Source organism: Bombina bombina, chromosome 3 (assembly GCF_027579735.1).
Source record: "Bombina bombina isolate aBomBom1 chromosome 3, aBomBom1.pri, whole genome shotgun sequence".
NCBI classification, from domain to species: domain Eukaryota; kingdom Metazoa; phylum Chordata; class Amphibia; order Anura; family Bombinatoridae; genus Bombina; species Bombina bombina.
In genome coordinates, this window is record NC_069501.1 from 605,721,329 (window position 1) to 605,745,420 (window position 24,092).

The 24,092-nt window shown below is 40.7% G+C and overlaps 1 protein-coding gene across 1 annotated transcript in view; it reads right to left on the bottom strand.

Annotated features, from left to right (window-relative positions):
* The window catches only part of MACO1 (macoilin 1), a 217,099-nt gene that overhangs the window by 147,582 nt on the left and 45,425 nt on the right, over positions 1 to 24,092 (bottom strand). The window contains exon 4 of the mRNA XM_053705387.1: positions 19,708 to 19,831. Coding sequence (XP_053561362.1) covers positions 19,708 to 19,831 — 124 coding nt within the window. The remainder of the gene's footprint in view (positions 1 to 19,707; positions 19,832 to 24,092) is intronic.

The following is a 24,092-nucleotide window of genomic DNA, read 5'->3' on the forward strand; positions in this document are numbered from 1 at the left end:
CCGATCTTGAAGACAGGAGGAATCTGCCCTCGGGCGGATGGGATCTAAATCCTATCCTGTAACCCTGGTTTACTACTTTTAGCACCCAAGGGTCCTGAACGTCCTGCCACCATACGTCTGAGAATAGAGATAATTTGCCCCCTACGTGATCCAGAGAACGGTGGGGTGCCGCCCCTTCATGCCGATTTCGTCTCGGCGCGCTTCTTGCTCTGCTTGGACTTATTCCAAGATTGAGCCGGCTTTCAAGATCCCTTCGACTGGTCAGCTTTTGCCGAGGATTGCTGGCGCTGGGCCTTGTCCACACGAAAAGGACAAAAAGGTAGATACCTTAGGCTTAGCCTTCTTATCCTGCGGTAGGAAAGCTTCCTTGCCTCCCGTAACCATGGATATAATCGAATCAAATACTGGACCGAACAGGATCTTTCCTTGAAAAGGCAGGAACAACAGCCTCGCTTTAGAGGTCATGTCCGCAGACCAAGATTTTAGCCACAGAGCCCTGTGTGCTAAAACAGAAAAACCTGACATCTTAGCATTCAGGCGAATAATTTGCATATTGGTATCACAGATGAGGATTGGAGACCTTCAGCGCCTTAATCTTCTCCTGTATCTCGTCGATGGAAGTCTCCCCCTCGACCATTTCACACAAGGATTCACACTAATATGTCGCAGCTCCAGCAACCGGCGCAAAGGCCGCTGCTGGCTGAAAAACAAACCCTGTGTACTGAAACATCTTTCTCAACATGTTTTCCAGCTCTTTAAACGACAAACTATCTTTGAGGGGAATAGTCGTCCACTTTGGGAGCGTAGAAATGGACCCATCCACCTTAGGGATGGTCCCCCACAGCTCAAGCTGAGAGTCCGGAACGGGGAACAGTCTTTTAAAAGAAGGGGAAAAAGACGACCCTAATCGCTCCCATTCATTCTTAATATTTGCCATCTTAATGGGAACCGGGAAAGACTGAGGCACTATCCTGTCCTTGTATGCCTTGTCAAGCTTAGGAATTAAAGGTTCCTCCGGTATCTTAGGTTCCAGAACCTCCAGAGCAGCAAGCACCTGTTGTAGCAGGTGCTTGCTGCTCTGTAAAGATTAAAAGGTGCCACACTGTGACTCTGTTCCATGTTATTAATAAAAAATGAAACTCTTACTAGAATCTACGCCATGAAACAAGAAAAACAGCCCTTCAAATGGGACAGGTAAGAAGCCTCGCTCCTGAGATGGACTTGAGTGAAGAAAGCAGGCAGCGAAACTCGTCAACGCTGATTGCTTATGGAGCCGTTAATGAGTCGGGATGGTTTCGCAGAGACTCTCCCTGCATCTCCGGACTCTAACTTTCGCCCAGGCTCTCACTGAGAGGCTGACAGGACTACTTAAAACTCCAGTCCCAATGCGAAGAGTACTTACCCTCCATAAGAGACTACTCCAAAACTTTGGCATTCCTCTGCCATCCTCCTGTGATGAAAGGCAAAGAATGACTGGGGAATGAGGGAAGTGGGGGAGGTATTTAAGCCTTTGGCTGTGGTGTCTTTGCCTCCTCCTGGTGGCCAGGTTCTTATTTCCCAACAGTAATGAATGAAGCCGTGGACTATCCTCCCCTTTAGATGGAAATAAAAGGGGAATTTCATTTATGAAGTATAAGATACTTCATGTAGAAAGCTCTTTTATTTGTTTCTATTGATTGCAGTTTTTACCTGGTACAGCAGCCCACGGCTAAAAAAAAAAAAATTGGCTAAGGTGTGACGTTTTCACCTCTTAGCCAATAGCCGTGCGGTAAATCCGGCTCCCATGGGCGCCAAGCCGGATTTACGGCATGGCTATTGGCTAAAAGGTGAAAACATCACCTTTTAGCAAAAAACTTTTTTTTAGCTGTGGGCTGCTGTACCAGGTAAAAACAGCAATCGATTGAATCAAATAAAGGAGCGTTCTACATGAAGTATTTTATACTTCATGAATGAAAGTCCCCTTTATTTCAATAGTCAATCCTAGCGTTTGTAAAACAAAACGCTAGGATTGACTTTTACTTTAAGCCTGCAAAGACAGTCATCATGCAAAATGTTGCTCTAAGCATAACAAGTCTTATTTGTCTCTACAAGGCCTATAAATATATTGATTTATTATGTAATAGCCTGATTCTCTCTCACACTTTTGTAGAAGTATTTGGACAGTCAGAACCAAAGCTTTATCACATGAAAAAGGCAATGGTAGGTAGAAAAATCAAACAAAACATTGACCTTTCTACCAAATGTTTCATGCACAAACACAAATCTTTTTAGATATATAGTGAAAATACGCAAGGAGGATCATTTGTGGCTGCCTTGAAAAACTGAGGGCTCATGAAGATAAGCTCAGAAAGCTGCCAAATTACAAATGAAAAACAGTCACCACTACCAGCTTTTCAAAAGTCAGACACAGTTTCCAAAATAAATTGTATTCAATTTGAGTTAAGGTCCTGTCTGGGACTAGAATTTATTACAAAAATTACACTTATTTGCTGAGTAGCTTCCAACAAAATATTTAATAGCGCTGATAAATCTCTGTAGATGAGTTTAGGTTTGCCCCTAGGAAACTTATTCCATCCATAAATATTAAAGGGACACTGAACCCAAATTTTTTCTTTTGTGATTCAGATAGAGCATGCAATTTTAAGCAACTTTCTAATTTACTCCTATTATCAATTTCTTCATTCTCTTGGTATCTTTATTTGAAAAGCAATCATGTAAGTTTAGATGCCGGCCCATTTTTGGTGAATAACTGATTGTTCTTGCCGATTGGTGGATAAATTCCCCCACCAATAAACAAGGGCTGTCCAGGGGCCTGAACAAAAAAATTGGCTGGCTCCTTAGCTTAGATTACTTCTTTTTCAAATAAAGATAGCAAGAGAACAAAGAAAAATTGATAATAGGCGTAAATTAGAAAGTTGCTTAACCCCTTAACGACCAAGGACGTGCCAGGAACGTCCTACAAAAAAAAAAAAAAAAAAAAAACACCTTTAACCACCAAGGACGTTCCTGCTACATCCTCTGGGGTTTGAAGCTCTGGAAGAGATCCTGATCGCTTCCAGGGTATTGCAGTGATGCCTCCATATTCAGGCATCACTGCAATACCCTTTTTACCTCACTGATGCAGAGAGATCTTCTAAAAAATACACATGTCAAGGGATATTCAGGGATTCCTTAAAGATATCAGTGTTCCAATGTAACTATTACTAATTTTGAAAAAAGGTGGTTTGGAAATAGCAAAGTGCTACTTGTATTTATTGCCCTATAACTTGCAAAAAAAAGCAAACATGTAAACATTGGGTATTTCTAAACTCAAGACAAAATTTAGAAACTATTTAGCATGGGAGTCAAAATTAGAAAAAAAAATGTATGCTTACCTGATACATTTATTTATTTTTGGATACGATGAGTCCACAGATTTCATCCATACTTGTGGGATTACGCCTCCTGGTCAGCAGGAGGAGGCAAAGAGCACCACAGCAGAGCTGTATATATAGCTCCTCCCTTCCCTCCAACTCCAGTCATTCGACCAAAGTTAGGAAGAGAAAGGAAAAGCCAAGGTGCAGAGGTGTCTGTAGTTTAACAAAAAATTAAGTAACCTGTCTCATTAGAACAGGGCGGGCCGTGGACTCATCGTATCCAAAAAGAAATAAATTTATCAGGTAAGCATAAATTTTCTTTTCTTTTTTAAGATACGATGAGTCCATGGATTTTATCTTTACTTGTGGGATACAATACCAAAGCTATAGAACACGGATGAAAAGGGAGGGACAAGACAGGGAACCTAAACGGAAGGCACCACTGCTTGAAGTACTTTCCTCCCAAAAACAGCCTCAGCCGAGGCAAAGGTATCAAATTTGTAAAAAATTGTGAAGAGACGACCAAGTTGCAGCTTTGCAAATCTGTTCAACAGAAGCATCATTTTTGAATGCCCATGAGGAAGCCACAGCCCTAGTAGAATGAGCCGTAATTCGTTCAGGAGGCTGCTGTCCAGCAGTCTCATATGCAAAACGGATGATACTCTTCAGCCAAAAAGAAAGAGGTAGCCGTAGCTTTCTGACCCATACGTGTCACAGAAAAAAATACAAACTAGGAAGACGAATGAGGAAAAATCCTTAGTCGCCTGTAAGTAGAACTACAAAGCACGGACCACATCCAAATTATGTAACAGACGCTCCTTCTGAGAAGGATTAGGTCACAAGGAAGGAACAACAATTTCCTTAGTAATATTCTTATTTGAAACAACCTTAAGAAGAAAACAAGGTTTGGTTCGTAACACCACCTTATCCGGATGGAAAATAAGATAAGGAGAATCACATTGCAATGCCGAAACCTCAGATACTCTTCGAGCAGAAGAAACGGCAACCAAAAATAAAACCTTCCAAGATAATAACTTAATATCTATGGAATGCATAGGTTCAAACAGAACCACTTGAAGAACTTTAAGAACTAAATTCAAACTCCAAGGAGGAGCAATTGGTCTAAATACAGGCCTGATTCCAGTCAGAGTCTGACAAAAAGATTGTACATCTGGGACATCTGCGAGACGCTTGTGTAACATAACAGTTAAAGCAGAAGTCTGTCCTTTTAAAGAGCTTGCGGACAACCCCTTCGCCAATCCTTCTTGGAGAAAAGAAAATCCTGGCAATCCTGACCCTACCCAATGAGTAACACCGACGCCCTCTCCTGTTTGATTCGAGCAATCACCCGGGAAGGAGAGCAAACGGAGGGAATACATAAGCTAGGCTGAAAGACCAAGGCACTGCCAATGCATCTATCAGCTCGGCCCGGGGATCCCTGGACCTGGACCCGTATCTCGGAAGCTCGGCAATCTGACGAGATGCCATGAGATCCAACACCGGCCGACCCCATCTGAGAATCCGGTTGGAGAATACTTCCTGATGGAGTTCCCACTCTCCCGGACAAAAAGTCTGCCTGCTCAGGAAATCCACCTCCCAGTTGTCCACCCCTGGGATGTGGATCGCCGAGAGATGACAAAAATGGGCCTCCACCCACTGGATTATCTTTGCTACATCGGTCATTGCTAAGGAACTCCTTGTTCCTCCCTTCTGACTCATGTATCCACCGTCGTTAAGTTGTTCGGCTGGAATCTAATGAATTGGAACGAAGCTAACTGAGGCCAAGCCAAAAACGCATTGAAGATCGCCCTCAGCTCTAGAATGTATATGGGAAGGAGAGACTCTGCCTGAGGCCATACTCCGAGCCTTTAAAGAGCCCCAGACTACTCCCCATCCCAAAAGACTGGCATCCGTTGTCACAATCACCCATGAAGGTCTGCGAAAGCATGACCCATGGGACATATGATCCAGAGACAACCACCATTGAAGAAAGTCCCTCGTCTCCTGATCTAGGGATATTCGAGGGGACAAATCTGTAAAATGTCCATTTCACTGCCTGAGCATACTTAGCTGCAGAGGACTGAAATTAAACCGAGCAAACGGTAGGACGTCCATTGCCGCCACCATCAATCCGATTACCTCCATGGAGTGAGCCACTGATGGTCGAGGAGTAGACTGAAGGGCTCGACATGTATTCAGAATTTTTGACCTCTGTCAGAAAAATTCTCATGGACAAAGAGTCTATCAGAGTCCCCAGAAAGAGTACCCCTGTCTGTGGAATTAAACTCTTCTCCAGATTTACCTTCCACCCGTGGGTTCTCAGGAAGATAGTACAATGCCTGTATGGGACCTTGTTAGGTGAAGAGATGACGCCTGGATTAGAATATCGTACAGATAAGGTGCCACCGCAATGATCCGCGGTCTTAGAACCGCTAGTAGAGACCCCAGAACCTTTGTGAAAATTCTGGGTGCCGTGACAGACCAAAAGAGCCACAAACTGAAAATGATAGTCCAGAAAGGCAAACCTCAGAAACTTGTAATGATCTCTGTGGATAGGCACATGCAAATATGCATCCTTAAATTCACTGTTGTCATAAAATGACCCTCCTGGATCAATGGAAGGATAGTGCGAATAGTATACATCCGGAATGATGAAACTCCGAGAAGCTTGTTTAGACTCCTGAGATCTAAATAGGTCTGAGGGTTCCTGCCCTTTTGGGAATTTGAATAAGACCCCTGCCCTGTTCCTCTATTAGAACGGGACCAATTACTCCCATGTAAGAGAGGTCTCTTACACAAGGTAAGAACGCCTCTCCTCTTATCCAGTCCTGGGCCGGGTGCAAATCCTCCATGCTGACTTGGAATCAGCAGCAGGCTTCTTGGATTGTTTACCCCTGATCCAAGATTGGTTAGGACTCCAAGTGGACTTAGATAGTTTCCTTCCTGTTTAGAGAAAGAAGAGGAGTCGACCTTTCTGCTGGGTTCTTATATCCTGAAATGGCAACTACTGTGAAGAAACCTTGCTCACTGAACGTTATAGTTCCCCTTGCACTTTCCCTGCAGCAAGGGAGAAACTGACAACACTGCCAAAAAAAAAAAAAAAAAAAAAAAAAAAGGACAGCGATGTCCTGTAGGATAACTCCAAAAAGGGGGTTGTGGAGGAAGAGCAAGGCACCTGGTAAATAGATGCTAAGTTCTTAAGTGTGGAGAAAAAACCTGCGGAAAATATTAAACATTGTCAGAACACTTCTTCTGAGACAATATTGGATATAAAAAAGGATATCTCTTAATACATGGGGAACTTAAAAATCCTTGCATGCTCCACATTAGTATAAAGACATAACGTTCAAGTCACATCCCAATTTACTCTTTATCAAATCAAATTTAAATTACTGTGACTATAAAAGATATATCAAAAATATGACACTGTATCTTTAAATGTTAAATGCAATGCTTAATTTAACGTATAACAAAGAATCTCCAGACTCCAGCTAATCCTAGAAGAGTCTGCCTGCCACTGGATGGAACACCAATAAATAGTAGGATCTGGATTAGTAAAAACACTCTTAAGTGCTTTGTACTTGTGAAGCTTCTCTGCTGCATATTTTTTAGCTAACGCAGCAAAGAAGGCATCCCATAGTAGAGCTGTTTGTGAAGCCTCTCTGCTGAATAATCCAGAGAAGAGAAGGCATCCCAAGCACCTAAAAAATATTTTTCAAACAGAGTCAAAAGTCTCTCTGCTGTACAAGCAGAGAAGACATCTAGAGACTATCTTCCGAAACCAAAAAGGCGCCAAACAAAGGCGCGGATCTTAGCTCCGCCCATCATGGGCGTAACCCACTAAAACTCCCGGGCAGCTAAAAGTATATACAAAATGAAGCCGTCGGGAGAGCTAACATCCAACATGGTCAATTAAGAAATAAATAAACAAAATCTCCCAGTAGGCTTAAATTGAAACAAGCCATTGGGAACCTTACACTGTCGGTTATAAATATCGTAAACCTCCCTGTAGGCTGTATAAGTCATAGGGAGCGAAACCTGCAATCATACCTAACCCTTCATATTGAAGAGAAGAACCCTCCCCATCGGTTGCTAGTTAAGTAAAGAAAGCCGTTAGTTCAGCATAGATGTGTTACATGGTATATATCCCTGCTCCTAATATAAACCTCCCTGTCGGCTGCTATCTTAGTATTGTAAGCCGTAGGGAGCGAAGCCTGCACCAACCATAACATTTTCATGCTGAAGCAGTATAAATCTCCCTGTCGGCTGCTAATTTCAGTATTGTAAGCCGTAGGAAGCAAAACATGCACCAATCATGCCTAACACCTTCAATTGAAGATAAATAAACCCCGGTGTCGGCTGCTAATTTAATATTGTAAGCCAATGGGAACAGAGACATGCACCATTCAGGCATCATATTCTCGTGCTGAACATAACCTCCATGTCGGCTGCTAATCTTAGTATGGTAAGCCGTCGGGAGCAGGGACATGTAACATTCATGTATTACATTGTTATACCAAAAAATAACCCCTTTTTCCGTCGGCTGCTAATCTTAGGATTGTAAGCCATTGGGAGCCGGGACAAGCACTATTCTCATACTGAAGAGAAATAAACCTCCCTGTCAGCGGTTAATTTAGAAATGTAAGCTGTTGGAAACAGGGACACGCACCATGCATGTTTCACATTTTCATGCTGAACTAGTATAAACCTCCCTTATGGCTGTTAACTTTAGTATTGTAAGCCATTGAGAGCAGGGACATGAACCATACATGTATAACCCATTCATGTTGAAACAGAATAAACCGCCCTGTCGGCAGCCATTTTCAGTAAAACAAGCCGATGGGAGCAGAGAGTATGGCGAAAGTATCAAAAATAACAAAGCCAATAATATCTTTAGAAAGTCCATGAAATGGCGAGAAAAACGGTATATAATGTGTGGGTACAGTAAATGAGTAAGAAGAAAAATTACAGCTAAACACAAACACAGCAGAAATTTAAAAATAGCCTTGGTCCCAAACGGACATAAAATGGAAAAGAGTGGTGGACCTTAAGGGGTTACAAATGCATGCTCTATCTGAATCACGAAAGAAAAAAAAATGGGCTCAGTGTCCCTTTAACTAAACAATGAAGGGGGAGTAAAAAGAACAAAAAAAACCTTATGCTTCATAAATTAATTTCTTTCACGATGGTGAGTTCATGAAATTATCACATGTGGGATTACACTCTGCTCAAGTAGAAAAGGCGAAATCAGCCCTACATAACAGAGCTTTAATCCCTCCCACTTTCCCTAAATCCTAATCATAGATATGGCCAAGCAGAAAAGTCCACAAGACAACCATCGGGTGGGGGGGACCAAAAACGATTTGAACCAGAAAAAAAAAAAAAAAAAAAAAAGTTTTGTGTCTCTAATAGTGCATATAATTTCTTATCCAATTTACTAAAATGATCAAATTTGCTTCATTCACTTGGAATCCTTTGCTGAAGAGCAGCAAAGCATTACTAAGAGTTTGCTAAACACATCACGTGAACCAATGACAAGCAGCTGGCTCTCAGTGCATTGTAGATCCTGAGCTTATGTAGGTATGCTTTTTAACAAAGAATACCGTTCAGGAGGCTGCCTTCCAGCAGTCTCATAAGCCAACCGGATGATGCTTTTCAGCCACATCAAGATTGTGTAACAGACGTTCCTTGTTAGAAACTGGATTAGGACACAGAGAAGGAACAACTATTTCCTGGTTGATATTCTTATTGGAAACCACTTTTGGAAGAAAACCAGGTTTGGTACGTAAAACAACCTTATCTGTATGAAACACCAGATAGGGTGAATTACACTGCAAAGCAGACAATTCAGAAACTCTTCTAGCAGAAGAAATAGCTACTAAAAACAAAACTTTCCAAGATAGTAACTTAATGTCTATGGAATGTAGAGGTTCAAACTGAATGCCTTTAAGAACTGAAAGAACTAAATTTAGACTCCATGGAGGAGCCACAGGTCTGTAGACAGTCTTGATTCTGACTAAAGCCTGAATATCTGGCATGGCTGCCAGACGCTTGTGTAACAAAACAGACAGAGCATATATCTGTCCCTTTAAAGAACTAGCTGACAGACCTTTCTCCAATCCTTCTTGGAGAAAAGATAGTATCCTTGGAATCCTAATCTTACTCCATGAGTAACCCTTGGATTCGCACCAGCAAAGATATTTCCGCCATATCTTATGGTAAATTTTCCTGGTGACAGGCTTTCTAGCCTGGATCAGAGTATCTATAACTGATTCCGAAAACCCACGCTTAGCTAGAATCAAGCGTTCAATCTCCAAGCAGTCAGTTGCAGAGAAACTAGGTTTGGATGTTCGAATGGACCTTGAATTAGAAGGTCCTGCCTCAAAGGCAGCTTCCATGGTGGAACCGATGACATATTCACCAGGTCTGCATACCAAGTCCTGCGTGGCCACACAGGAGCTATCAGAATTACCGAAGCCTTCTCCTGTTTGATCCTGGCTACTAGCCGGGGGAGAAGTGGAAACGGTGGAAAGACATAAGCTAGATTGAACGACCAAGGCGCTACTAATGCATCTACCAATGTCGCCTTGGGATCCCTGGACCTGGACCCGTAACGTGTAACTTTGGAGTTCTGAAGTGACGCCATCAGATCCAGATCTGGAATGCCCCATAGCTGGGTCAGCTGAGCAAAAACCTCCGGGTGGGAGTTCCCACTCCCCTGGATGGAAAGTCTGACGACTCAGATAATCCGCTTCCCAGGTGTCCACTCCTGGGATGTGAATTGCTTAAAGATGGCAGGAGTGATCCTCTGCCCATTTGATGATCTTGGATACCTCCCTCATCGCCAGGGAACTCTTTGTTCCCCCCTGATTGATGTACGCTACAGTCGTCATGTTGTCCGACTGAAATCTGATGAATTTGGCCGCTAGTTGAGGCCATGCCTGGAGCGCATTGAATATCGCTCTCAATTCCAAAATGTTTATCGGGAGAAGAGATTCTTCCCGAGACCATAGACCCTGAGCCTTCAGGGACTTCCAGACCACGCCCCAGCCTAAGAGGCTGGCGTCGGTCGTGACAATGATCCACTCCGTTCTTCGGAAACTCATTCCCTGAGACAGGTGATCCTGAGACAACCACCAGAGGAGTGAGTCTCTGGTTTGCTGGTCCATCTGAATCTGGGGAGACAAATCTGCATAATCCCCATTCCATTGTTTGAGCATGCACAGTTGCAATGGACTTAAATGAATTTGAGAAAAAGGAACCACGTCCATTGCCGCAACCATTAGTCCTATTACCTCCATGCACTGAGCTATGGAGGGCTGAGGAATGGATTGAAGAACTCGACAAGTGTTCAAAAGTTTTAATTTCCTGACCTCTGTCAGAAAGACCCTTGTGAACGGGGACAGAGAACTTTTTTTCTATGTTCACCTTCCACCCGTGAGACCTTAGAAAGGCTAGAACAATGTCCGTATGAGCCCTTGCTTTGTGAAAGGACGACGCCTGTATTAAAATGTCGTCTAGGTAAGGTGCTACTGCAATGCCCCTTGGCCTTAGCACCACTAGAAGGGACCCTAGCACCTTTGTGAAAATTCTGGGAGCAGTGGCCAATCCAAAGGGAAGAGCCATGAACTGGTAATGCTTGTCCAGAAAGGCGAACCTCAGAAACTGATGGTGATCTTTGTGGATAGGAATATGCAGGTACGCATCCTTTAAGTCCACGGTAGTCATATATTGACCCTCCTGGATCATTGGTAAAATTGTCCGAATGGTTTCCATTTTGAATGATGGAACTCTGAGGAATTTGTTTAGGATCTTTAAATCCAGAATTGGCCTGAAAGTTCCTTCCTTTTTGGGAACTACAAACAGGTTTGAGTAAAATCCCAGTCCTTGTTCTGCTGTTGGAACTGGGTTTATCACTCCCATTTTTAAAAGGTCTTCTACGCAATGTAAGAATGCCTGTCTCTTTATCTGGTCTAAAGATAAGCGAGACATGTGGAACCTTCCCCTTGGAGGAAGGTCCTTGAATTCTAGAAGATACCCCTGAGAGACAATTTCTAGTGCCCAGGGGTCCGGAACATCTCTTGCCCAGGCTTGAGCAAAGAGAGAAAGTCTGCCCCCTACTAGATCCGGTCCCGGATCGGGGGCTACCCCTTCATGCCGTCTTGGCAGCAGCAGCAGGCTTTTTGGCCTGTTTACCCTTGTTCCAGCCTTGCAATGGTTTCCATGCTGGTTTGGGCTGGGGTGAGTTACCGTCTTGCCTAGTGGCTGCTATCCTGTGGAAGGGCATGGCCCTTTCCCCCAGTGATATCTGAAATAATTTCTTTCAACTCTGGCCCGAATAGGGTCTTACCCTTGAAAGGAATATTAAGCAATTTTGTTTTGGACGACACATCCGCCGACCACGATTTTAGCCAAAGCGCCCTACGCGCCACTATTGCGAAACCAGAATTTTTCGCCGCTAATTTAGCTAACTGAAAAGCGGCATCTGTAATGAAAGAATTAGCCAACTTCAGGGCGTGAATTCTATCCATGACTTCATCATAAGAAGTCTCCTTCTGGAGAGAGTTTTCTAATTCCTCAAACCAAAAAGCAGCTGCAGTGGTTACAGGAATAATGCAAGAACGTGGTTTAAGAAGAAAACCTTGTTGAACAAAAATTTTCTTAAGTAAACCTTCTAATTTTTTATCCATAGGATCTATGAAAGCGCAACCGTCTTCTATTGGTATAGTTGTGCGCTTAGCTAGCGTTGAAACTGCCCCCTCTACCTTAGGGACCGTCTGCCACGCGTCCCTTCTGGGGTCAACAATGGGGAACATTTTCATAAATATAGGAGGGGGAACAAAAAGGTACACCTGGCTTCTCCCACTCCTTATTCACTATATCCGCCACCCTCTTAGGTATCGGAAACGCATCAGTGTGTACTGGGACCTCTAAGAATTTATCCATTTTACACAATTTTTCTGGGACCACCAAAGGGTCACAATCATCAAGAGTAGCTAGGACCTCCTTAAGTAGAGCGCGGAGGTGTTCAAGCTTAAATTTAAATGCTATGGTATCAGGCTCTTCCTGCTGAGAAACTTTTCCTGTGTCAGAAATTTCTCCCTCAGACAGGCCCTCCCTCACCGCCAAGTCAGATTGATGTGAGGGCACTACAGATAAATTATCCTCTGCGTCTGCTTGCTCATTTTCTGTATTTAAAACTGAGCAATCACGCTTCCTAGGAAAAGCTGGCAGTTTGGATAAAAATGCTGCGAGAGAATTATCCATTACTGCTGCTAACTGTTGCATAGTAATAGCAATTGGCGCGCTAGATGTACTGGGCATCGCTTGCGCGGGCATAGCTGGTGTTGACACAGAAGGAGAGGATAGTGAGCTATCCTCACTACATTCAGCTAAAGAATCATCTTGGGCTATATCTTTAAGCGTGATTGTACGGCCCTTAAGCTGTTTGGACGCTATGGCACACTTCACACATAAATTTAATGGGGGAACCACCTTGGCCTTTAAACATACAAAACATAGGTTATCTGAAGGGTCAGACATGTTTGACAGACTTAAACAGATCTTCAATGCAATAAAAATTATTTTTGACAAAAAACGTTACTGTGTCTTTAAATAATAAAAGTGCACACTTTATTACTAAAACATCAAAAAAACATCAAATAAACATCCGATTTTAATTAAATTTTCACCACAGTGTCTTAATGCTTTGAAATGATTGCACACAAATTTTCAGACCAATTAACCCCTTAATGCCCAAACCTTCATTCCAGAGTGGAGGGGCCTTTCTGACTAGAATAGGTGTCCAAATAAGTGCCAGGTGCAAAATAAAACCCCAAAAGTGTTTTAAAGTCTGAAAAAACACCTTATTTATAGTGAAAACATGCTAAAAAGCAATCAATTTAGCCCACAATAGTGTCAACCAGCATAGAGCCCTTAATATAAGCCATAATTTTATACAGAGTCTAGGAAAAATGGCTTACCTATCCCAGAGGGGATTGCTGACAGTCTTCTAGCATTACTAGGTCTTGTTAGAAAAATGACTGATCATACCTGAAGCAGTTAAGCCTGCAAACTGTTCCCCCCAACTGAAGTTCTCTGGTTTCAATAGTCCTGCGTGGGAACAGCAATGGATATTAGTTACTGGTGCTAAAATCATATTCCTCTCGGCAGAAATCTTCATCACTTTCTGCTGCAGAGTAAATAGTACAAGCCGGCACTATTTTAAAATAACAAACTCTTGATAGAAGAATAAAAAACTACAACTAAACACCATACTCTTTACCACCCCCGTTGAGATGCTACTAGTTAGAGCGGCAAAGAGAATGACTGGGGGGGCGGAGCCTGAGGGGAGCTATATGGACAGCTCTGCTGTGTGCTCTCTTTGCCACTTCCTGTAGGGATTGAGAATATCCCACAAGTAAGGATGAAGCCGTGGACCGGATACACCAATGTAGGAGAAAGAAGCCATTTTAAAAAAAGAAAATAAATGTGGGTTTCATGTTCCTTTAACTGCTGGAATCATGAAAGCCATCAACCCAGTAATTGTATACAATACTTTAATTTAGTAGTTCAGTAGAACTTCCTGGATTACTGCCTTGGGAAACTGCAGACCCCTGAATACTCAGACAGGTTTTTGCAGTGCAGCCCATTAGTCAATGATTAGACACAGACTTGGCACATGAGCAGGGACACAGGAATATCCCTTCAAAAGAAAACATTAGCTTCAAGGCGTTAAATGATCAGTAAATGCCCCAAAAGGGTCAGCTAATGATTCAGATACCTGAACTTCCCTTATTTGTTTCATTATAGTAGCCTAGGACAAGGGGAATTACAGTAAAGATAAGATGCTGTTACATCAGATGAGAAAGAATGCACGGACTAATTAACAGTACTGGCAAGAAAACAGCAGATAAATCATTACATAAGCAATAAAGAAACTTTTTGATAAGCTCTGATATATTTCAGACACAAAATTAAAGTTGCATCACCTCAACCAGCACTGGAGAGCTTCACCAAACGTCTACCATTCCTATGAAGCAGGAAGAGAAACAGGTAGGTGCACAAAAAAAAAGCATGCCACAAAGTTAATCCCCACATACTAGTTCTACCATTGAGCACTAAAGAACATTTTCCTATGTGAATGATTTAGCGCAGGTGATGAACAGAAGGTTGCATTAAGGTCTATTGTAAAGAATGAGCACGCTAAAGCCTGCTGTTAAAAATTTAAAGACACAGTAACCCAATTTTTGAAGAAATTTTAAGTGCCCAATATTGCTCTAGAAGGTGTCAGCTAAATCTGCATTTCAACGGGGAGGCCTGTGACATCTCCACACTGGGAGAAGATTCTCAAAGCATGGTTTAAACTGCTTTCTTCCCCTCTGTCCTTTGTAGGCACTGAGGGGGAAATTGGGTCTTAGACTGGTTAGGGAACCCCTAGCAATGATGGGTAGTCAGCACTTCATTCACCTCACTCAATGTTGGAGGCAAATAATTGACTAAAGGATTCAAGGGAAGTGGAAGGGATTAAAGCTATGTTATTTAGAGGTGTGTTCCTCCTCCTAGTAGACTGACATGTAATCCGACATGTAATCATCTTTTGACAAATGTGAAGTTACCTTTAAAATTACCCCAGGGCTGTGTCCTTGCAAAAGACACTGTCTTCTGTCGCTGTGTTGATAGCTTGGCCCATAAAGATCACTTTACTAAGAAGAGTGAATTGCACCTTTTATCTGGTTCACGAGATGCATGTAAAAGTAATCAATGTTCATAAAAAATTTGACGTATTAGATATTCACCATACTTAACTGAAAGTGAGTGGTAATAATGGCTCTGAGCTGCCGCAAATTGTCCCAGTCAGATGCCGACGACGGCACAGAGCCGTCGCTAGCACTCACCCACCTTGAGGGCAATCTGGGGGCTCCCACTGACTCCCACCCCAGCTATCTGGCCTGTATAGTGACAAGCATCGCCGGGGCTTCACGATTTGTGCGGTGACGTCACAGCGCAACTTTATTTAAAATTTACAATATAGGGAAATGGGGGGCTTGCTGTTTAGAAGCCTGTATCTCAGGCATCTAAGAAGCTACAGACCCCCAAGACCCACCATTGGAAAGGTAATCGCCTAACCTTTCTAACAGTCTTGGGGATCTGGAAAAAAAATGAAAAGCTAAAAATATATTTTTTTTAAAAATTAAAAAGCTCAAATCCAGCTTAGCACCCAGATGGGATAAGGCAGATTTATTTTAGGTTAAGATATATTTTGTTTTTTATTAACCCTTTAAGTGGGTGGAAATTAATTAACGGATGAGCTTGAAGAGTGCCAAGCTAAAAAGTAAAAACATCCAATAGAAAAAAGGTATCTGAGTGCAGGACTTCTCTCGGGATTCTGTAATTTCATTCTGAAAACCGCGTGCTTGCCAATTCCTGTTAAAAGTAGACATGCAGACTCCAAACATAACATATAACACAGTTATTGGACCTCTGGACAAAGAAGAGATTATAGGTTAGAACATGGCAGTGTCCATTGCTTTATGAATAATACTAAAACTTTAAACAATCATTATATAAATGGGGGGAAAAGTCTGCATAGATTGTTACCAGAATTTATGCCGTGGAACAGAAACACAGCCTCTCAAGTTTGACAGTCTTGTAGCATCGCTCCTGACATGGACTTAAGTGATGGAAGCAGGCAGTGAAACTCGCCAACACCGATTGCTTAGGAGCTGTTAATACGAGTTTGGATGCTGTTGCTGAAAGACTCTCCCTGCATCTCTAGACTAACATTCATCAATGTTCTCACTAAGAGGCTGACAAGACTACTTAAAACTCCTGTCATTTTTCAAAGGGTAGATACCCTTCATAAGTAACTACTCAGAATCTTCTGACACTTCTCTGCCTCAACCTCCTGTGACGAAAGGCAAAGAATGACTGGGATATGAGGGAAGTAGGGGCAGTATTTAAACCTTTGGCTGGGGTGTCTTTGCCTCCTCCTGGTGGCCAGGTTCAGTAGTTCCCAACAGTAAGGAATGATGCTGTGGACTCTCCTGATATTAAGGAAATTTAAGCTCTTGTATGCACTTTGAATTATTATTGAATTATATGTTATGGACTCTATGGACTATCATCATTACACAAAAACCCTAATTGGTTATAGTTATCATTACAGGTCACAGGATATATACTAGTCTGAAAAAATGGGAGAAAAAATAAATTTGGCAAAAAAAAAGGTCTACCACTTATTTGAAATGCAGACTAGGTGTTAAATCAGTCATTTTATTACACAATTCTATTGCATTTAGTGGTTCTTTAACTATGAAGAGTGGCAATAATGATCAAACTGTCACCTTAGCCAGAAGGAAAAAACAAAAATTTCAAGCATACTGGAAAATCTTCAGTGCTGACCCATTCCACACCCATGTCCTGGAAATGTTAGTTGCTCATTGCATTTACACATAAAACTATTTTTCTGTTTGGTACGCACACAAATTATACATTGTTGTCTTTTTCAGCAGACCACAGCATTTATAGAAAACTTGACTTTTCTGAAATACCATAATATGGGAAAACACCAACATATATGTAAAAAACTACTACATCTTACGTCTCTCTAGGACATCATTGTAAACAGCAGCATGACAGTTAGGGATGCACCGAAATTTCGGCCGCAGAAAGTTTCGGCCGAAAATGGCATTTTTGGCCTTTTATTTTCGGTAAAATTATTGTGTAGCATATTCCAAATTTGATGCCAGCTTAGAGCTGCTGTTTGAGTTAATTACTTGACTTACTGTTTTGCATATAATAATAGTTTTCTAGGACTATACTTTATTTTGACAATTGGTTTAAAAAAAATGGTTAAATCTGATTCTGTTACACAGAACTTAAAGGGCCACTAAACCCAAAATCTTTTTTTCATGATTCAGATAGAACATACAAATTTAAACAACATTACAATTTACTTCTATTATTTATTTTGCTTCATTTTTTAGATATCCTTATTTGAAGAAAAAGCAATGCACATGGGTGAGCCAATCACATGAGGCTTCTATGTGCAGCAACCAATCAGCAGCTACTGAGCATATCTAGATATGCTTTTCAGCAAAGAATATCAAGAGAATAAAACAAATTAGATAATAGAAGTAAATTAGAAAGATGTTTCAAAATGCATTCTCTTTCTAAATCATGAAAGAAAAAATGTGGGTATCATGGCCCTTTAATAAAGAATAATACTAGCGATGCACCAAAATTTGGGCCACTGAAAATGTGCAATTCCAATTTCGGCCCAAAGAGGACCAATATGGCTAAAAATGTACAGCCCTCCCCTGTTCTATTGAGTTAAATGTTTATCCTTAGCATAAGGTGAGAAGCACAGCACTGGCATGGTAAACAGAGCACACACATAAGTACCATGACATGATAATATTTGAAACCAGCAGTGCCCTTTTTTTTTTTTTTTTTAGAAGAAAACTAGAAGAAAAGTTCTGAATACAGTTTTCAAAGGAGGATAAGTGTTTATAAACACTTTATATTATCAGACACAGCCCTAAGTACACACAGTGAATATGTTTAAGCCTTATACACAGTGCTCATACATCAGACTCTTGTGCGTAGACATTATATTCGCCTGAGAGAAATATGCATGCACACTATATATGCATAAGCCCCAAGCTCGCACACAGTTGGTACAAATTAGCACCCACCAGTGTATACAAAAACGCACAGTAACTTTCTATAACCACCTTGCATGTAAGGTCGTAGCTAAGTCTGGTGGTCCTGGTGATAGGCGACAGGCAGACTCCATTTGGGGCTCCGGACATATAATCTGAGGGGTCAGTGTGAGACCCAAACCAGGAACTAGGCGGAGATACGATAAGAGACGATTAGGTGCAGCCACGCCTATCGCACGGATAACTACACTCAAAAACAAAACACATTTCCACCTTGTATTGTTGTCAGGCCATAACCACGCTCTCCCTTGTAGAGCTCCACCAGTTTCACTGCAGATCACGCCCTACGGTACGTGAGCACGCCCATTTGTTGGAGCTTTCCCGCCTACAAGCTCTCTCAGCTACACACACACTGTAGTTAAAAAAAGAAAAAAATCATTTCGGTTTCGTTTCGGTTTGGGGCATCCTGAATTTTCGGTATCGGTTTCGGTCCAGAATTTTCATTTCGGTGCATCCCTAATGACAGTCGTTATGTCCTAATTAACATAAACATACATTTTTTTCTCCCAAATTAAGCATCAGATCACCTTCGAAAAACACCAAAAATTTAAGATTTTGAACCAATATTTTTTATTTATAAAAAAAAAAAAAAAAAAAACACATTTGTCACTTTGCACCTTCTTGAACTTTATGCAGAAAATGAGGGGGTATAAAATATCTAACCATGCAAAATATTAGATACTCTTTAAAGTTACAAAAAGTTATAAATTTCCCTGTGTTGATAAGAAATGCGCCTACCCCCGTCCAAACTCATTCAGCATAGCAAAAATATTTAATAAAAATTTCTATACAAAATTATTTTTTAAAGCGTTATAAAAAAGAATTTCAAAAAAGACCATCTCTTAACAGGCAGCAAGTTCTCCAACAGACGCACATATATTCTCTCTCATGTAATTAAGAAGTAGTGGCAGTGGGTGCAGCATTTCACTGCTGTTCCTCTATGCCCACCCTTTGATAGTGAATGAATGTTGATTTAACATTCATTCACTATCTTTCACTACTTGCGATAGATATATATATTTTTTTTTAAATAAACATCTAGGAACCTATATGACCCGTACAATAAAGTCAGTTGCAGCCATGTGATCATTACTACTATGATAAATATTTGACATTTATATTGACCCCTGACATGGGACCTTACTCTTTCAAATGAGGGGATCTAATGATATTTTTATAGTACTGGGTAATAATGGCCTCTTAAAATTGTCAGAACCACCAAAACAGAAGCAACGCTGTGAAGTATTTGTCATTGGGCTTGTGTCCAGCTACTAGCTGTCAACACTCATTTGAAAGAGCATGATTGTCGCCTTCAAAGAAGGGAGTCTCATGTTGGGTTATGTATTGTGGAAGGAAACATAAGGCATACTCAATCCTCCTGATGTGGTATCATATGCTTATGATTCTGTAAGGTGATCTCATTTGCCATAGTGATCTGCTGATAGCCACTTGGGCATGCGATCCCCTCCTTTGAAACAGGGGTGACTTGCCCTATTGTAATACTTATTTTGGGGTGCTAGTCCAGAGCAACACACACACGAACACAAAAATCTTGAAACAGGTTTGATGCAGTTAGAACAGGGGGGGGGGGGGAGGGAAATAAAAAATAAATGAGTCACACCTACCAATGAGCAGCAAATGGACGACAGAGGTCTACATGAAAGTTCTTCAGATCTTTAAATCGAATTGCTGCTTCAATATATACAAACAGTATCCACAGTGAGACTGTTGGTAAACATACTCCTCTTTCTGTTTAAGAAAATCAGAATTACAAATAATTCACAGCACTTAAAAATGTTAAAAAAATTATTAAATATTGGTCAGAGTGATATCTTGCTCTTAAACTCTAGCCAGGAACAATATTAAGACACATCAATACCACCACTTAAAAAAGTACAGCAGTTAGTAACATGAATACGCATAGATATAAATATATTTTCAGAATGTATATGGCCCCTTTCTCTGCACTGTTAATTTTCTTTTTAAAACTGTCCCAGGGATCTTGTAGAGCATCCTGCAAGACTTTACACTAAGCAGTGATTGTTTGATCAGTGCACAGGAAAACAGAAAAAAACATTTTCAAAGAGAATGCTCCTGACAAATAATAAAAAAATTAAAAAAAAAATTACATCGTAAATCAGTGGTCGACAAATATGTTTAAAATTTAGGAGCCAGTAAGAATATTTAGTAGCCAGACAGTGGTATCTGTATATAAATCTATAGTGAATAACCCAAGAAGTTAGGAGCTAGGAATAAAGTTCTAGGAGCCAGTGGCTCCTAGGTTTGTCGAGCGGATATTTTGCAATCCAGGTACTTAAGATTGTTCAGCTTTGGGGGTCTAGTGATCAAACACTCTAGCTAAAATTTGCCTTTCTAAAACTCTTTGACGGACCTTGTAGTATGGACAAGACTTCCAATGATGTACATTAACCTCCATAATTACCAGAGAAAATAAGTGATGACATTGGTACTTAAACATCTAACAATGCCTCTGGCCTTTGAGATACATGTTTAAGACTGTGTGAACAAAGAAACATACTATCCATGTTCTTGATTTTTCTTTTTTTGCAAGTTTTATTCGACATCAGTTTAATAATGTGTTTGTGGTTTTTGTGCTTTAAGTCATTTTATTTGTGTAGAATACAAATTTTGCATGCAATAAAAAAAAAAAAAAAAAAAAGTTATATTGCACTATATATCACAGTAACACAAATAGCAACTTTGTCAAAAAGATAAAAAAAAAAAAAAGGGTAGACGCAAATTTAACATTTTGAAATAGAGAATTGGGATTTTATGCCCCTCAACTAACTGATCTTTAGTATTACAAAATGCTTTTGTGTGGTGAGTAAAGGTCCTTCATACCCTTCATTCAGTACAAATTGTAAAGCAGGACAAGGGATGATAAATCTATTTCCATTTAAGAACCAACCATATACTTAGGAAGTGAAAGTTCTAAAAACAAGGAGCACGCACACGTCTGACTCTGTAACATAATTCCTTACACCAGTTCTCCATAAGTAAACTGTCCCCTTTGCAAATATTAATATTTAAAGGGCCATGATACCCAAATGTTGAAACACTTAAAAGTGATGCAGCATAGCTGTAAAAAGCAGACTACAAAATATCACCTTAACATCTCTATATAAAAAAGGTATTTTACCTCAAAATGTCCTAAGTTTTCACCACATTGTAAAGGACTTTAAGCAGCAAATCAGTATGTCTGTCCCGGGACCTGAAAGGGAGCGTGCCTCATGCACACATGTTATTTTCCTATTCAGTTTAAGGAAGTTTACTATGAAATCTCACAAGAGTTAAGTGAAATCTCATGAGATCACAAAAAAAAGTACATGACATCAGCACTGTTGTTGCTAATGGCTGATGTTCATTTTTTTTTATCCTGCAGCTGGACAGTAACTGATAGATAACTTTTTACACAGCACTTACTCTGGTGAGCTGAGGAAAAAGTCTCCTTTTACATAGAGATGCTCAGGTGATATTTTCCGGCCAGCTTATTACAGTTATGCTGAATCACTTTCAAGTGATTTGGCATACGAGTATTATGTCCATTTAAGGGAAATTAATGTTTTGGCAAAATGTATAAAATGACAAAACTAGGTATGAATAGTATTTCAGCCATGAAAACATACAGTGCAAACCACCTGCATAAATAACAAAAAAAAGTTTTAAAAAGCATCACTGTCATTATATTAGTAAGAATTACACTGGTTCGGACAACCCCTATAAGCCTTTAAATGTATCTGCTTTGCTGAGACCAATTAGGGACGGATATAAAATGAGATACTCAGTGATCAAACACTAAAGCATCTAGCAGGGTTAGTCTTTGTGAGTGTATAATTAGAAATCCTTTCATGTCAGAATCAAATACAGAATCAAATGTTTAAACTTTTATAGTTATAACATTTTACATTACAATCTGTCATAACGTACCTTTAAGAAAAATTAAAATAAATAAAATAAAGAACAAAAAAAAAACCCAGCAAAGGTTACCCTCATAACACATCTACCAGAATCAGCCAATCAGGAGCTACAGTTGTACGAGCTGTCAATCACCAGCTGCGTAATTAAAAAATATCAGGCCGCCTTACATCAAAGTTGTGAAGTCGCTCCTTAGAATTTTTAGGAGCCAGGTAGAACTGAATAACAATTTCTTGATTGATGGGATCTGTAGATCCTACTTTGGAAAGAAATGAATCATTTGTCCAAAGAACAGCTTTGTCCTAATAAAAAAAAAAAAAAAAAAAAAATCAGAAAAGGAGGTTTGCAAGTTAAGGCTTAAAGCTCAAACTCTACTGGCCGAAGAAAAATCACTAAGAGAAAAAGACTCTTCCAGGATAAAACTTTGAAGAACCATCAACATGTTCAAAAAAAGGGTCTAGAAGAACATTCAAAGTCAGATAAAGGTTCAAAGTAGTAGTAACTTGTCAAATCACTGGTCTTATTCTGATAAAGCCCTGAAAAAAAGGTATGGATATAAGGAAATTTGGCGATCCTCTTGTGCTTTAGGAAAAACAAGGCTGAAATCTGACCCTTAAGAGAACTGGCTCATAAGCTCTCCTCCACACTGCCCTGCAAAAACTCAAGAATTCCAGGAATTCTAAAAAAATACCAAATGTTTTCCTTGTTAGCACACCAGGACAAAAAATATATGTTCAACGTCTTATAAATACACCTGGTGACTGGCTTTCGAACCTAAATTAAGACATTAAAAACCTTATCAGATACACTTCGAGACTGCAATAGTCATTCAATGCAAGGCTCTAAAGTCAGATTTTATATCCTGATGAAAGAAACACCCTAAAGAAAGAAGGTCCTTTCAGAGAGGATGATGCCAAGGTGTGCACAAAGACATTCAAATCAGTTCCACATATGTCCTGCAAGGTCACGCTGGAGCAATCAGAATTGCTGATACTAGAATCTAATGAGAAAAAGTAATACCTGGATAGCAAAACAGAGGAAATAGATAAAGGCGTTTGAACGGCAAGGGGACCAATAGTGCATCTACTAGATCCACCAGAGGATATTGAAACCTGGCACAATAGCAGGAAAGCTTGTGATTCAAGTAAGAAGTCATGAGGTCTCTCTCTGGGAGACCCCAATGTCAATATCTGGTCAGATAACTCCTGGGAGACCACTCCCCCAGGTGAAGAAGCTAGCAACTAAGTAAGTCTGCCTCCGAATTGCACACTTCTGGGATGTGAAGGGCTGAAATCATGAAATGGTAATGTCCCCCCATCTTCTGCCACAGTTCCACCTTGTTAGATTTATGTAGCAACTGACGTTATATTTTTTGACTGGAATAGCAGGAAAAATTCCTGCCTGAGGCTGGACCAACTCTGAAGAGCCATGAATATTGCACAGAGTTCCAGGATGCTTATTGATAACCTCCCCTACAGAGGAGACTGCACTCGCAGACTGCTTAGGCTGGTGTCTGTGTTTATCCCTCTCCAAAGAGGCCCCTTGAACCTGAGCTTGGTGAGTTTGCAACCATGTTTAGGACTGTCTTGACTTGCGAGCTAAGATCTTTTGAGACAGGTCCTTGTAGTTTCCATTCCACTGTTGAAGCATTGCCAACTGTAGAAGTCGAAGATGAGCCTTGGCAAATGGAACTGTATCTGATGCAGCTACCATAAGTCCCACAGCCCATATGCCCAGGTGAAGTTGAGCACATGCCTGCATTTTGTCTCTGCATTGTTCTCCTAGGGACAGGTGCAATCAACAAGTCGATCAACCCTAGGAAAGATGCACACTTAAGAGGAGTTAAGGAATTCTGTAAGGTTGATTCTCCAACCATGACTATGAAACAATTGAACAGCTTGTGTGAGAGTTCCGTACAGTTGAAGCAAGAGTGCCTGCACCAGGATAGCATCTATTTTGGGAGATAAAAGATTATTTGAGCTTGCACCACACTCAAAACTCCTACAGCCTTGGTAAATAATTTGGGTGCTGTGGCCAGACCAAATCCAAGCACCACAAATTAATAATGCTTGGT